At 35.6% G+C, this 13,734-nt stretch overlaps 5 protein-coding genes across 11 annotated transcripts; 2 read left to right on the forward strand and 3 right to left on the reverse strand.

Moving 5' to 3' along the window:
• Positions 1-466: 466 nt before the first annotated feature.
• On the forward strand, positions 467-1,399 carry LOC126753886 (uncharacterized). 3 transcript variants are annotated; one of them, XM_050465653.1, is made up of 2 exons: positions 467-741; positions 808-1,399. In XM_050465653.1, the coding sequence occupies exons 1-2, from the start codon at positions 729-731 to the stop codon at positions 1,335-1,337; spliced, it is 543 nt and encodes a 180-aa protein (XP_050321610.1). In that variant the 5' UTR covers positions 467-728; the 3' UTR covers positions 1,338-1,399. The 3 variants fall into 3 exon arrangements, with proteins under 3 accessions (XP_050321610.1, XP_050321600.1, XP_050321592.1); XM_050465643.1 differs by having other exon boundaries at positions 467-653; positions 742-1,399; XM_050465635.1 differs by having other exon boundaries at positions 467-625; positions 742-1,399.
• A 914-nt stretch (positions 1,400-2,313) lies between these two features.
• Positions 2,314-5,520, reverse strand: LOC126751640 (structure-specific endonuclease subunit SLX1 homolog). Its single transcript, XM_050462056.1, has 4 exons — positions 5,423-5,520; positions 3,256-3,489; positions 2,992-3,186; positions 2,314-2,912 (listed from the first exon to the last, which is right to left on the reverse strand). The coding sequence occupies exons 2-4, from the start codon at positions 3,478-3,480 to the stop codon at positions 2,364-2,366; spliced, it is 969 nt and encodes a 322-aa protein (XP_050318013.1). The 5' UTR covers positions 3,481-3,489; positions 5,423-5,520; the 3' UTR covers positions 2,314-2,363.
• On the reverse strand, positions 3,628-5,520 carry LOC126751641 (mediator of RNA polymerase II transcription subunit 31). Of its 4 annotated transcripts, none has more exons than XM_050462057.1 (4): positions 5,423-5,520; positions 4,644-5,023; positions 4,323-4,412; positions 3,628-4,263 (listed from the first exon to the last, which is right to left on the reverse strand). In XM_050462057.1, exons 2-4 carry the CDS (start codon positions 4,669-4,671, stop codon positions 3,731-3,733), a joined length of 651 nt encoding a protein of 216 aa, XP_050318014.1. In that variant the 5' UTR covers positions 4,672-5,023; positions 5,423-5,520; the 3' UTR covers positions 3,628-3,730. The 4 variants fall into 4 exon arrangements, with proteins under 4 accessions (XP_050318014.1, XP_050318015.1, XP_050318016.1 ...); XM_050462058.1 differs by having other exon boundaries at positions 4,644-4,962; positions 5,423-5,519; XM_050462059.1 differs by having other exon boundaries at positions 4,644-4,994; positions 5,423-5,518.
• Positions 5,521-5,919: 399 nt separating this feature from the next.
• LOC126751639 (DDB1- and CUL4-associated factor 12 homolog) lies at positions 5,920-8,516 on the forward strand. Its single transcript, XM_050462055.1, has 6 exons — positions 5,920-6,869; positions 6,932-7,084; positions 7,144-7,545; positions 7,611-7,826; positions 7,897-8,085; positions 8,161-8,516. Exons 1-6 carry the CDS (start codon positions 6,573-6,575, stop codon positions 8,311-8,313), a joined length of 1,410 nt encoding a protein of 469 aa, XP_050318012.1. The 5' UTR covers positions 5,920-6,572; the 3' UTR covers positions 8,314-8,516.
• Positions 8,517-8,779: 263 nt separating this feature from the next.
• LOC126751638 (GRIP and coiled-coil domain-containing protein 2) lies at positions 8,780-13,666 on the reverse strand. Of its 2 annotated transcripts, none has more exons than XM_050462053.1 (6): positions 13,482-13,666; positions 13,317-13,407; positions 12,914-13,209; positions 9,617-12,856; positions 9,436-9,553; positions 8,780-9,365 (listed from the first exon to the last, which is right to left on the reverse strand). In XM_050462053.1, the coding sequence occupies exons 1-6, from the start codon at positions 13,515-13,517 to the stop codon at positions 9,295-9,297; spliced, it is 3,852 nt and encodes a 1,283-aa protein (XP_050318010.1). In that variant the 5' UTR covers positions 13,518-13,666; the 3' UTR covers positions 8,780-9,294. The 2 variants fall into 2 exon arrangements, with proteins under 2 accessions (XP_050318010.1, XP_050318009.1); XM_050462052.1 differs by having other exon boundaries at positions 13,317-13,410.
• Between the last annotated feature and the right edge of the window lie 68 nt (positions 13,667-13,734).

Consider the following 13,734-nt stretch of genomic DNA (forward strand, 5'->3'; position numbering starts at 1 on the left):
AAACTATGTGAGAACCCCAGCAGGAAATTCAAATTTTACTATAAATACATATAGCTTGGCGAAATTGGCTATAATAAATTTTTGTAAATAGTTTACTTTGGGGGAAAGTAGGGTTAATCGTGCGAAACAAGGTTTTTTCGACAGCAATCCATCTGGAGCGTTTCGAAAAAAATCTCGATGGATTTTGAAATAAAAAAATAAAAATTATAAAAATATAATCGCTTTCCCTACTACCTCCTACTTTAAAAACCGTTATTTTAATCCTGTAATGTCAAACATTTGTATGTAATACATTCATATCTGTATGTATAAAATTAATTTACAAGAATTTTTAGTTAATTCATTTAACTTCATGAAAAGTGGATACTGATTACGTGGCAAATTTTAAACAATAATAATGTATATTTTTTATTATTATTCCTACTTTGTATGTATTTATCGCTTTCAAGTCTCAAAAGTTAAAAAATATTGAAATTTTAAATTTCTAATTCTCATTTTGACAAAAGTTGTAAGAAAATGGAACAAACTATATTTACATAATATCCGGAACAAAACATATTAACATTTAGCAACTAAATTTCGCGTACACTTTTGTTGTTGGCGACTAATCCATCACAACGCTGCTGTAAGCTCTTTCATTAAACTAAATGCAAGTTAGAGGATTTTATTCAACTATTCAGTCATTCTTAAATAATAAATATATTTCTATTCTTTGAATTATTGCGGTTATGATAACAAAAGGTGCATAACTCAAAATTGCTTACCCATCGAAAATGTGTTCTAAACGGTGCAAACATTCCTTTAAAGATCGATTACCCACTTGTGGCATAGAGCGCAAAGCACACGAATGTCCAATACCATTACCTGCGTGCATATTACAGAAAGATGACGCTGTTGACTGTGATAAGTGCAGGCCACCGAATGGTGCACATCAGCATATATGCTTGTGCAAACCAGATCAGCCAGGGTCAAAACATTCAAGTCAACATGAAACGTCGACTATATCAGAATCTCAGTCGCCACAACAACAAAGTAGCGTAGAATTTCAGCAATCAACTGAAAATACGAATAATGAGCCTCTTAACGGAACTAGCAGTCGTGAAAATACAAACAATCCGCTGTCTACTATAAGTTATAACAAGCAAGAGAAGATTTCTCCAGCACATATAAGATACATGGACGAATGGGAGGCAATGGGCGTTATGTTGGCAACAAATGGTCGTGTTTGGGGGTTAGAAGATAAGGGATTTGCACGACAATACAAGGCGGCCTTAAGCGCGGTAAATACTAAATTTGAAGAGGAAGCTGCCAATATGGCTGGACGTTCAACTTATTAATGTCAATTATAGTAATATTATATCGTGAACTTAAGAGATTCGATATATTATTGCTTGTGCTTCGATGAATATTAGAAATTTACGATAATCGCATAATTTACCTGATAAAGTAAATATTAATATAGCCAATATTTAGTAATCCTTTGGAATCTACCATTTAAAGTATAAAAAAATATAAAAATAGCAAAACTTGGAGCTGATTTGGAGGATAATTTTAAATTTGGCTGAAAAACTCCCGTTTGAAATAAAACTTTATTGTAGGAGAATGCAGTTATAATTTTTTGGAAGAAAATCACAATAAAAGCAAGGCTAAGAACCCACAATACATAAAATATTGATTTACGGGGGAAATAAGAATTTCAATTTGTTTCGATTTTTTTTACTGAATATTTATGATTCCATTAAGATATCCAAAGTAACGAGCCCCTCATAGCTTCAAAACTACTGCACTGATCGTTTTGAAGTTTTGAAGACTCTTTTTATACGTAATACGCTACGAGGTAAGGCTGGAGAGTTTTTTTTTCAAACCTGTTAATATTTTTTTATTACACATTACAATAACTAATTAACCGATTTTTTTTCTTCAAAGGGTTCTCAGAAAGTAAAAAAATAGAAATTTAAAAAAAACAGTTTAGCGTTACTTGGAAAAAGCGATTATCTAACGATATAATTTAGAGATCTTATTGTCGTATGTTTTGATATTTCTCCATGACAATTTTACAGAATATTCTTCAAATATTGTACTATAATGTGCCATTACTTTTTAGAAATAATTTTAACTGTTTCATAAAAATAATCATATAAATGTGCCTTGTTTAGACGAATTAACCCTACTCTATATTTTTGTGTATATATTTATAACTTTATATGAGTACATATAAAGTAGATATATGTATGTGTATGTAAATATAAATTTATGGTTAATTCAGTCTTTTCGAGGCTAAATAATGGTGTGATTGAAATAAAAATGTACGTGTTTTGAAATTTAAAAAACATCGCTTTATTTTCCATTCAATTAAAAATTCATCAGTCGCTCAATTCATATATTTCATCTTGATCGCCACTTATATTTTGTATATTTGCTCCCTCAAGAACGGGAGTTTCCATAAAATCAAACTTATCGAATTCAGTATTTTTTTTAGATTCAGCACTTTCACTCTCACTATCAGATTTACTTACACTAATATCACTATCATCATCATATTCATCGTCCTCTTCAATATGTTCCACACCACTTTGTTGAATCTTACGCTTACGCTGTAGTAAAGCGACCCAAGTAAATTTCTCCTCGCACAACGGACATTCACCCGCAATAGGTATGTAATGTCCACGATTGTTTTCATCGGAAGATAATATATAATTGGCTAAGCAAATAATGTGACAAGTGAGCTTGCATAATGAATTAATGCATCCAATACGGGAACGGTCAGGGTCCTCAATGCGATGCATACACAAGTGGCATTCGGTTGCCCAAATAGCCTTTGGTGGTTCCTCGCCATTTTTAGGTCGGGTGGCTTGAGATTTTGGTAGTTGAACGTGGCCGCTTACAATTTCCATATGAAGCGGTGGTTTAAGCTAGTAAAGAAAATTATTATTATTTTTTATTTTCACTCGTTATGCTATATAATTGAAATAAAATTGTGTGCGTACTTACTATGAAATCACATTCGTATTCTCTTTCTAACCAACGAATTGTGAGTGGTAATCGATTCCATGGGCCCACATTTAACATACGGCTCAATATTCGAAAATTGTACTGGAAATGACTTTCTTTTGGATATTTACGTCGCAACTCCGAATATTGTTTAAGCCGTGTAGAAAGTGCCGGTTGCTGCCACGCCCACTCAAACTGTAAATGATTGTAGCATCGGTTTTTTTTATTAATATTTATATGGTTAAATTTGACATTAATATTCACCTGCAATGCTGAAATATTATTTGGAAAACCATGTACTATCATAACCATGCGCCAGGGTCCTTTGTTACTGGTGCGTTTGGCACCACCAAAATCTTTACCACGATTATGCTGGTTTATACGGCGTTTGGGGTTTACGGTGAAACCAATATAGCAGCGTCCATTGTAGCGTTTTTCAGCACTTTGACTGCAAAGCAAATACACCCCATAGAAAAACGAGTTACTCATGCTGAATAACTAAAATAAAAAAAAAAATAAAAAAGGGCCGATCTAAAACAATAGTAAACATTCTCGACATTAAATTTCTTTCGTTCTTTTTTCGTTTCAAAGTTATTAGGTACAAAAAAGTATGGGATACAATAAAACAATCACACGTAAATGTTTTAGATAGTAAAGCTTTCTATATTATTTAAAGTTTACAATGACTAAATAAATTACTAACTAATGAGAGGAAAACTATGGAAATCTAGAAGCGATTTCAGTTATTACTATTAGCGGCGGTATTATTTCCATTTGGTATGCCCATTACTGCATTGCCAACACTTTGCTGTTGTTGTGCTTGCTGGGGTGGCTGCTGTTGTTGTTGTGGGAGTTGCGCATTATTCACCAAGCCATTTTGTAAGCCTGCATGCGCGTTACCAGCTCCCTGCTGCTGTTGCCCCGCTTGTTGCTGTTGCTGATTCTGTTGATTTTGCTGCGCATTTTGCTGCTGTGCATCCATTGCAGCCAAATCGGCAGCATTCATTTGCCCGATACCATTGACACTATTAAACATTTTAATACGCTTACGAGTATAATGTTGCCACTGCAATATAGCTTGATCATCGATGAATTTGCAACATTGCGAATTGACAATCTCACGGCGAAAGTGTTCGTATTGCAATAGATCAAGAAAATACAAACACATCGGGTACATTAGATATTTGGCATACTCGGGTTCTTTCCAATACTGCAGGTATTTAAGATAATTGATAAATGCTTGATCCTTAAAGTAACCTCGTTGAGCTAAAACTACAAGCGAAATTTTATTGTTATTAATGTCTTCATCAGAATGAAATGCATTTACTTACAGTTTAAATAATTGGGATTAGCCAGGCACTGTACGAATTCAAGTTCAACTTGCCATCGTAATTTTTGTTGATCCTCTGATTCAATAGCCGCTAAAAGGGTTAAGAAAAATTAATATTTTTTTACAATCATTTTCGGAAACTTTCAATAAAATATATATATGTATATAGTGTAGATATGAGGGTTAAGATGTTATTCCAAAAGTTATTGTGTTGACATTTTTCGATTTACTAATTGTCAAATCAATGCGAATCTCAAAATATGTATGTTTTTGTTAAAATTATTAATTTTTATATGTAATAAAAAATTAGCAATTTACTTACTCTTACCCTTTCCATACATCTTGGCCATGGTGCATGGAAGGGCTCGGTTCTGTTTCTTAATGGTGTTGTTTCTAAATGTCAACTGTAGAAGCGCCTTTATTAAGACGCAAACATAAAGTAACCTTGACCGGAAAGTTATATTTGGTTGTGGCGTTGGTGGAAGTTGTAGTAGCAGTTGTTATATTTGGGTGGTGGTGGTGTTGGAGAATGGTGACAAGTGATAATTGTTGTGGTACTGTTGGGCGTAGGTGTGTGAACGTGGCGATGAAAATGCGATAGTAATGTTGGTTGGTCGGGTGTAATGTTCTCGAACACAAATCTATTTATATCAAGTTTTTGAGCTGTATTTTCCTAAAAGTGTATATCTCCTACTCGACTAACTGCACGCACAATTAACGCATATACAAGTGTATTATGTGGAAAACAAATTAAACATATATATATACAATAAATAATTTAAATTCAAAGGTTTTAGACCGATATTGCTTTAGCTAGACTTAACCCAAGCAGGGGTCATTACATACTTATAACGCGTTAGCCAATGTAATAGTATTATATTTACACTCACTCTGAAGAGTTATGAAAATTGGGTAATATCAATAAAATCAATTCAAACATTAACTCTTACAGTAAAAGGTATAAGATAAATACAGGAAATGTAAATGAAAAGCACAGAATTGGCGGCGAGATACAAAGTAACTCTCGCCATTTATATGAAACAACTACTAATTTATCAAATTATCCACAAAATTACACTTTGAATTTTTAATTTTACAAACCGTATGCGTTCATTGCCCAAATGCAGCAAAATTGTTTTAAAATTCCTTCCCTCCTCAATATACAATTAAATATTTTTCGACGGAATGTAAAAAAATTGTAGAACTGCCGAAAACTAATATCAACAGGAAAAAACTAAAGTTTTGTCAGAGGTAATTTTGGAAGTTGCCAGATTGCATTTTAAATCTACATGTCTTAAACATGAAGAGGGCTTATAGCCCTGACAGACGAGCAAAATTAATGCGCCTTAAGCAACACTAATGCGCATTGAAATTTTATGGTGACAGACGGCAGACTTGTGCATGTAGACAGCTGATAGTGAAATTTGTTCATTTAATAAAAAAAATAGTGAAATAAAAGTGTGCGAAAAAATTAAGAATATTGGAAATGTGGATAGCAAACTGTGCGTTGTTTATTTTCTGCCATCTAAAAATATTAAAATTTGTTTTGGTTAATATACTTGCACATAATTTAATTAGCAATATAAAAACTGTTTACCTCTGAAGCTGTAAACGCAAACAAGGCGGCAGATTTCAAGCGACATCTGTCAAAAAATAACAAAAATCGGCCATTTTTGAGCAGTGTTGCCAACTTAAATTTGGTAAATTCAGCTAAATGCACGGAATTCTTGTGCATTAAATGTAAACTAAGCCCGCTAATGCATATTATCGCTGTCGTCTGTCAGAGCTATTACAGAGTTTCGAAAAAAATTAAATTTGCTAAACAATATCTGAACCAAATTCAATATTTTGTAAACTAGTTTAGTTATGTGATAAAAACAATGAACAATAAAATTTTTGTAGAGCAGGAATAAAAATAATATCACGCCGTGTAAAATTTATGAATTTGAACCAGTTTACAAGACTGTAAGCGTGGCATTATGTCAAACTTTTTCAATTACATTACCCTTTATCGTTTTCATTACACACTGACATTCGTTTTTCATTGTCGCAGAGAAAAAGTATCATACAGAGATTTTTACAGCGACCGTGGTAAACAAAAAATATATTTTTTATTTCGAAAACTTTAATGTGTTTCCGTTGTTTGAGTGTTAAAAAAAGTATATATAGATAGCGCTCAAGCACTATTTCTGTCTGCTGCTACCAGAAGGGTTCAAAAGTCATACGGTGTGGTATAGTAACGACAGCAAAAATGTTTGAGATACGTAACAAAAACACTATGGTCTTTAGTTCCATGGTTAAAACTGTGCGACATAGTGTAGTAGGTACCCATCCTTCTTGTCATGTACCAGCACGTCTGGAAGAGCGACGTGCTAAAGCGCGAGCCCTACGCCAAGAACGACGCCGAAAACCCGACAAACCTGACGATTTCGTTACTTACGACGATTCTGGTAGTGATGAAGAGAGTCCACAGCAACAAGAAGAGGTGTTGAATACCTCATTCAATCTATGCGATTATTTACGTAGCAGAGAGACAGGCTTAAAAGAGGTTTGAAATGAAATACACAGAGTTTATCTGAGAAAGACATTCATAATATTTTATATATTCAGCAACGCAGTTTCAACTTTGAGAATACTAGCCGCTATGTGTTGACGCATGATATGCTACGAGAAACGCAGATACATTTAGGTTATATCAATAAGGTGTTTTGCTCCAAATGGTTAAGTAATCGTCAAGTTGTTTTTGGCACCAAGTGCAATAAGGTGAGTAACTGATAAGAAATTACATACTTGAGTCCTCATTAATTTGTATGAATTTGTAGTTACTGGTCTACGATGTAAATATGCGCCGTGTGGATGCGATTCCAACGCTTTCCAATAATCGTGCAAATCACCCTGAGGTCCAAGGTGGTTTACATGCTATCGAAATCAATCCAAGTCGATCATTCCTCGCCACAGGCGCACGCAACTCGGCCGATATAGCAGTTTATCGCTTGCCGACACTAGACCCAGTTTGTGTGGGAGAAAACGGACATCGGGATTTAATAATGGGCATGTGTTGGTTAGATGATCAATTTTTGGTGTCTGGCTCTAAAGATTCACGTCTGTCATTATGGCGTATAAACGAAGATCTCATGGATTTTCCGGATGGTGGTAAGGAAGCATGTCCTACCTTCGCCACCATTAATCCATTATGTGTAAAAGACGTACGCACAGCACAACGGGTATAAAAAAATGCAATTAAAAATACGTTCATCCGAACATATAAATAAATTGTAGCATTTTTCAGATTCGTTCACTGTGTTTCAACAAAGAATTCAAAGAAATTGCAGCTCTTTCTCTCAACGGTTATATACATATTTTCAATGCTGAAACATTCAAACAAAAGTTATCACGTAAACTGCCGAATTGCCAGGATAATGTGAGCATAGCTTATCACAGTGATGGGCTCTATGCTGTCGGCTGTCGCTCATACACCATTCTGCTAGACGCACGAACACTACAGGTAAATTTCAACAACACAGTTTCATATTTATTTATGCCTTTAAATAAATACTTTTATATATTTGTATTAGACAATCAAGAAGATCACTTCACGCTACAATGGATGTGGCATACGTGCCACCACATTCGAAGGCAATCTCCTAACAGTTGGTACCGGTTTGGGTATGCTGTTATTCTATGATATTCGTGCTGGTAAATATTTGGAAAGCAGCGTCAATGCTTCACGAACAGTGGCGCTAAAATGTAGTAAAGGTATTGTGGTGAGTAGATTTTTTGTATATTCGAGTCATGTACTACATTTATACATATACATATGTCAAATTTATATTGTTTAGTATCCTGAAGATGAAATGGATGGCTTCCAACAGGTGAAATATGTGCCAGCTATTTATACACATTGTTACGATAGCACAGGCATGCGACTATTTGCTGCTGGTGGTCCCCTGCCTGCTACACTTGTCGGCAATTATGCAGGTGTTTGGCAGTAATTCCGTAAAGCAAACAAAATATTTAGCTGTAACTTAGCTTAAATGTTCAGATACTCGTATCTGTGTGTGATTTTTGGAAGTATTTCCACATTTATTTTAGAGAATATTTTTAAGATGCGATTTGCAACCACTAGGCCAATATTTTATTATTGCAATCGAGTGTTTTACTTTCAGCAATCAATAAACCTAAGTCCTATCATTTAGCATTAGGTTTTCTTAAAAATGCTCGGATTAGTAAAAACTTTTGCTTATAAAAAAATAATAAATAAAACTATATACAATTTATTTTAAATTCATTTATTTATTTTTTTCATACTATCATTGCACTATTATAACTCTGAAATGCGTAAATAAATGGAGCCCATCCACAATATAAATTTTAATTGTTTTTATTGACGTAATAACATGTTTATATTCTGTCCATTACTATATACACATATTCACTACTTTCTAAAAAAAGTTTAAATAACGTTTAATAATTTTACACTTTATTTACATTTGGTACATTTATTTAATTTTCAATCTATTGGAATAATGTTTGGTTGGGTCTTTTGATTTTTAGCAATATTTTCGAAAAATAATACGTTATACAATTTGTAAGGTTCTTCGCTTTTATATGTACATGCATGCATGTAAATAATAAAAGTATTGTTGCTTAAAGTATTTACATTGATAATTCCCTAGGATAAATACATTTCTTTAGTATGGCATAATAATTTTGCGTATACCTATACATATTTAAAATATAAAAAATTGCATTTATAGACACTGACACAGAGTAATGGAAATGAAAACAAAAATACTTTGAAAGCAAATAAAAATGGCTTCAATAATTACGAAAACATCAAACTTGTGGTCGTCAACAATGTTTTGTGTAGGTATTTACTGTCTTCCGATATTTTGCATCCTTATATTAATTCAAAGCCCGCAATACAAATTATGCTCGAATACTTAAAAATATACTGTACAGTTTTTTCGATTTCAATTATTTCCACCGCCTCCGAAAAGTGGTAGAAAACTTCCCCAACCACGTCCTTGTGTTTCAGTGGGCACTGAAAATGATGCGTTAACATATTTATGTAAGTAATTTGAAATGCTTATATATGCATATAATTTACTTACATTTTTGTCCTTTGGCCACGCAGTTCAAAACGTCTTTTTCTTCGCGACTAAGTTTTAATATGGTTTGAAGTACCGGAACTAGACGTACACGCTCGTCATTATTAGTCAGCGTAAGGAACTGTAAGAGAGATTTTAACAATATGAAAATTACAACTGTAACCAAACCTATAAATGCACTTACCTTCAGCACGACGTTCTTCAAATATTCCGCATTGTGCATATGCTGTTCACGTTCGACGGCTCGTTCTTGTCGCCGCAACTCTTCCTTTAACATATCATTCATCTGTGTTAATTTTGCCAAATCTTGTTCATTCTCAGCTAAAAGCGCTGTAAGATGGCGCACACTACTCTCTTGCTTCGCCAGCAATTCTCGAGTTAAATGTAGTTCCCCCTGTAAGTTCTCAGCATTGTTATTGCCGGAATTTAGTTCGTTCCAGCCCAGGCTGTTGCTGCCAATCGTGGTAACGGTGTCCGTTTGGAAGGCATGCATTGGTGTGTTAAGCAATTCGTCTAGCGGCATAAAATCGTGTTGGGAGCGTCGTGAGCTGCTGGAAATCTTTCGTAGTGCTTGAACTTTACTGCTAGTGATAGCTATATTGGCCTCCTCCGAGCCCTCTGCATCCTCACGTTCGGCAAGCATTAGCAACTGATTTGAACTCGATTCGATGTGTGTGGGTGTATGCATGGAGGATGCATTTACGTTTGATAATGTAGCTGCACCTACAGTGGGCGGTACACGCACTGTTTGGCTCTGTACTGCTCGAAGCTCGTCGATTTGCTGTTGATACTTTGTTTGCATATCTTGCATTTGCTGTGCGTGACACTCATGTGCTGTTTCCAATTGCAGCCGATGTGTGCGTAGGGTCTCCTGATGTTTTTGCAATTGCAAACGTTGCTCTTGCACTAGATGGTCATTTTGCTGACGCAACTCGTTCTCCAAAGCGCTTAGCGCTCGGGTACGGCTCTGCAGATTCTCGTTGTCTAAATACAAGTCCGCTATTTGTTGTTCTAGTTCGACTAGTTTTTTAGTTTGCGCCGTGATCGTCTGTCGCTGTTGCTCTTCGATGGCTCGCGCATGCGTTAGCTCCTCTGCTAGTTCACGCTCACGTGTGGTGTCGGTATTCTGTTGTTTTCGCAAAACGGCTTGTGCCTTTTGTTTATATTCAGCATGTTCGGTACGCAAACTATTCAATGAGCCTTCGACGTTTTGCAACTTAATTTGTGTTTCTTTAAGATTCACTTCAGTTTGGTGTAGGCGGTGCTCCAATTTCTCCTTTTCATTTTGCGTTAATAACAAGGCGGCGGAGCTCTCAGCGGAGCATTGTGATATTTCTAGCTTGATCTGTTCGAGTTCCTGTTTTAAACTTTCTTGTGACAGTTCCAGCTGCTTTCTGGCCTCACCCGAGACCTGCTTGGCATGTACCGCATCCTTCAGTTGCTCCTGCAATAGGTCAACTTGTTCCTTTAGTTCCTTCGCATGTAAAGCTTCAGCATCTTTTGCTGACTCAACAATTGCTATTTCCTTGCGTAATTGTGTAATGGTATGTTCTTTGTTGGATAGCAGCGCATTGAGCGTCTCTAGTTCACTGGTTTTAGTTGCAAGTTTTGTGGTTGCTTCCATAAGCGATTTCTCTGCTGCTTCAATTTCTAAATTAAGTACATTCGCTTGCTTGCGGGATGACTTCAACTTTTGATTCTCCGTTTTTAGTGACTCGATATTTTTTTGTTGTTCTTCATGCTCTCGTTGCAAAAGTTTTAGTTGCTTATGCGCCTCCTCCAATTCCGATTTCTTCGCAACATGCACGGACTGCTGTTGCTCCATTTCTGCCAATTGTCCAGTTTGTTCTTGCAATCTTTTCTTTAATTTAACGGCAAGACCACGCATTTTATTGTACTTGTCTTCGAAACTATCGTCGATTTCGCGCAATCGCGAGAGCTCTTCGGCTCGTGAAATGGTCGATGTAGAGAGTACTTCGCTTTGTGCATCAGCGTTGCTGCGCAGTGATTGCAATTCCTCATTGAGTGCTCGCAGCTGCTCGTCGCTCCGGCTGCTAGCAACTTCGAGTTCATGTGTTTGTTGGCGAGTCAAATCGATTTCTCGTGTTATTTCACGTACTTGCGCCTCCTTTTCTGCTATGGCTACATCCTTTTGCAATAGTTTCTCATCAATTTGCTTCAACTTTGTGTTGGTTTTTCTCAGCTCATTTGTTAGCTCCTGTTGCTTTTCTTGTTGACGCGAAATGACATCACCGCGAGCTTTCAATGCTTCATTTAATTCGCGCATTTCGCACAGTAAATCAGCGTGTTCACGCTCCATTTGTGAATATCGTTTTTGAAGTTCTATATAATTTTCTTCGGCGAATTTAGTTGACTCTTCTGACTTATGCTTTTCACTTTCTTGTTGTTGTAATTGTTCTAATAGCGAAATTTTTTCCTCTTCAAGCTGTTTTAGTACGTCTCGAGTTTGCTGTAAATCCTTATGAACTTGCGTAGTTTCACTTAATTTTTTATTCAAATTATCAACTTCGATCTGCAAGCGCTGCTTGTCCGATTGCAGTTCCTCTATTCTTTTGCACTCCTCAATTAAAGAGTTTCGCTCAGCTTCTAAAGTATCCAAGCGCACTAATAAATCATTATGCAAGGTATTAACTTCACCAGCCTCTAAACGAGGTTCACATTTCTGCCACTGGGTTTTTAAGTCAGAAATCTCTTGATTAAACCATTTTACTTCTGTTTCGTGTTCCTCCTTTTGTCTGTCATTATCTTGGTCTTTTATTTTGTCATTTAGTGAAACAATCATATCCTTTAATTCCTTCTCTTTCAATTGTGCCTTTGACAAAAGCTTGTCCTTTGCCATTGAATCCTGACGCACACGTTCGCATAGCTTTTCTAATTCTTGCAATTTTGTGTGGAACGGTTCGACACTAAAATAATCCGCCGTTGATAGCTTAGTTGTAGACTCATAATTCAATACATTATTTGATTTTAATTGTTGTCGAAAATCTTCATTCTCTTTTTGCAGTATATTAACTTGAGCGAATATAAGTTTGGAAGCCTCCACTATCTCGATTTGCCACTTTGATACAGCTTCAGCGTATTCGTGTTGTGTTTCCAGCAGTACGCGTTTACATTCCTTTAGATTTTTCAACTTACGATGAATTTCTACAAAACGATCCTTCAAAGCATTAAACTTAAGCCGCTGTTCCGCGTTGATTTCTTTGGCTCGTCTGTACTTGCGAGAGAGTTCCTCTAACGACAGTGTAACACTATTTTCGTGCTCTTTGAGTGCTTTATTTTCTTCTTGGGTAGCGGATACTGTACTCTGTAAAGCGGTGTTAATACTTTCTGCTTCCTTCAACTTATTTACCTCAAGTTCAAGCAATCCCAAATGCTTTTTTTGTTCCATCCCCAAAATATTTACCTATGTTACAATTGCATGAAATTTGGTATAAGATTTCAGTAGTTTACTTCAACTTACTTGCTTTAGTTGATCCTCCATGCGGTCAATATCCTTCAAAAGGGATTCATTATCTTCATTAAGTCTATTTAACTGTCGCTGCAGTGACTCGTTTTCGATTCGTAATTTGGTTACGACCTCCTCGTCTGCTGTACTTTTCTTTTGAAGATCACAGAGCTCGCTTGTTAGCTTTAGTTTTTGTTCCGTAAATTGCTCGAGCGTCTCTTTCATGATCAGAATCGACTTCTTGTCGGCCTCTTTTTGAGTTTCACTTTCCATCAGCGCTTCTTTCAATTTACGATTTTCTTCCGCAAACTCTGTGAAATAAAAATGATGACGTAGTTTTTATTTGTGCGACGAGAGCCACATCATATAAAAAATATAATAATTAGCCCATGACAATATTTGTTCGCTGTGTACCAACCATCTTTGGCTTGTTTGGCTTTTTTGGCGATTCCTAGAAGTCCCTTATATTTATGAATCAATTCTTCTTTACTCAGGGCATCAATGGGATTCTTCTATTTTGCGTAGAAAGGAAGATAAACAAAAATTTATTGAAAATTACAACTACAATTGTATGTTGACATACCGACTGCCCAGGAGAGATTACAACCTTTTCTTCCATTGCCAGGATATGTAACGATATCGAAGCCGATTTTGTGAATTTTTTATCTTTTGGCTTAATATTTTGATAGCCGTTTAAGCAATTGTAAACTTCATTGCCCAATGATAAATTTGGTAATTTCTAAAAGCAAAACTAAAGTCATTTTTGCTACTTCTAAAATGTCATTAACAGAGGGTTACCAAGCCTAAGATTAACGTATATTAAATAGTGTTTCCGC

This window comes from Bactrocera neohumeralis, chromosome 2, assembly GCF_024586455.1.
Source record: "Bactrocera neohumeralis isolate Rockhampton chromosome 2, APGP_CSIRO_Bneo_wtdbg2-racon-allhic-juicebox.fasta_v2, whole genome shotgun sequence".
In the NCBI taxonomy this organism is placed as follows: Eukaryota; Metazoa; Arthropoda; class Insecta; order Diptera; family Tephritidae; genus Bactrocera; species Bactrocera neohumeralis.

Coding starts and splice junctions, on each gene's coding strand:
- LOC126753886 (XM_050465643.1), top strand. CDS start 774: ATGTGTTCTAAACGGTGCAAACATTCCTTTAAAGATCGATTACCCACT.
- LOC126751640 (XM_050462056.1), bottom strand. CDS start 3,480: ATGAGTAACTCGTTTTTCTATGGGGTGTATTTGCTTTGCAGTCAAAGT. Junction 3,187..3,255: donor ATAATATTTCAGCATTGCAG/GTGAATATTAAT, acceptor AATCATTTACAG/TTTGAGTGGGCGTGGCAGCA. Junction 2,913..2,991: donor AATACGAATGTGATTTCATA/GTAAGTACGCAC, acceptor TTTCTTTACTAG/CTTAAACCACCGCTTCATAT.
- LOC126751641 (XM_050462057.1), bottom strand. CDS start 4,671: ATGGCCAAGATGTATGGAAAGGGTAAGA. Junction 4,413..4,643: donor GATGTATGGAAAGGGTAAGA/GTAAGTAAATTG, acceptor TAACCCTTTTAG/CGGCTATTGAATCAGAGGAT. Junction 4,264..4,322: donor TAATCCCAATTATTTAAACT/GTAAGTAAATGC, acceptor TTTCGCTTGTAG/TTTTAGCTCAACGAGGTTAC.
- LOC126751639 (XM_050462055.1), top strand. CDS start 6,573: ATGTTTGAGATACGTAACAAAAACACTATGGTCTTTAGTTCCATGGTT. Junction 7,085..7,143: donor TTGGCACCAAGTGCAATAAG/GTGAGTAACTGA, acceptor ATGAATTTGTAG/TTACTGGTCTACGATGTAAA. Junction 8,086..8,160: donor AATGTAGTAAAGGTATTGTG/GTGAGTAGATTT, acceptor TATATTGTTTAG/TATCCTGAAGATGAAATGGA.
- LOC126751638 (XM_050462052.1), bottom strand. CDS start 13,517: ATGGAAGAAAAGGTTGTAATCTCTCCTGGGCAGTCG. Junction 13,210..13,316: donor AGCCAAACAAGCCAAAGATG/GTTGGTACACAG, acceptor TTTATTTCACAG/AGTTTGCGGAAGAAAATCGT. Junction 9,554..9,616: donor TGAAGAACGTCGTGCTGAAG/GTAAGTGCATTT, acceptor TCTCTCTTACAG/TTCCTTACGCTGACTAATAA.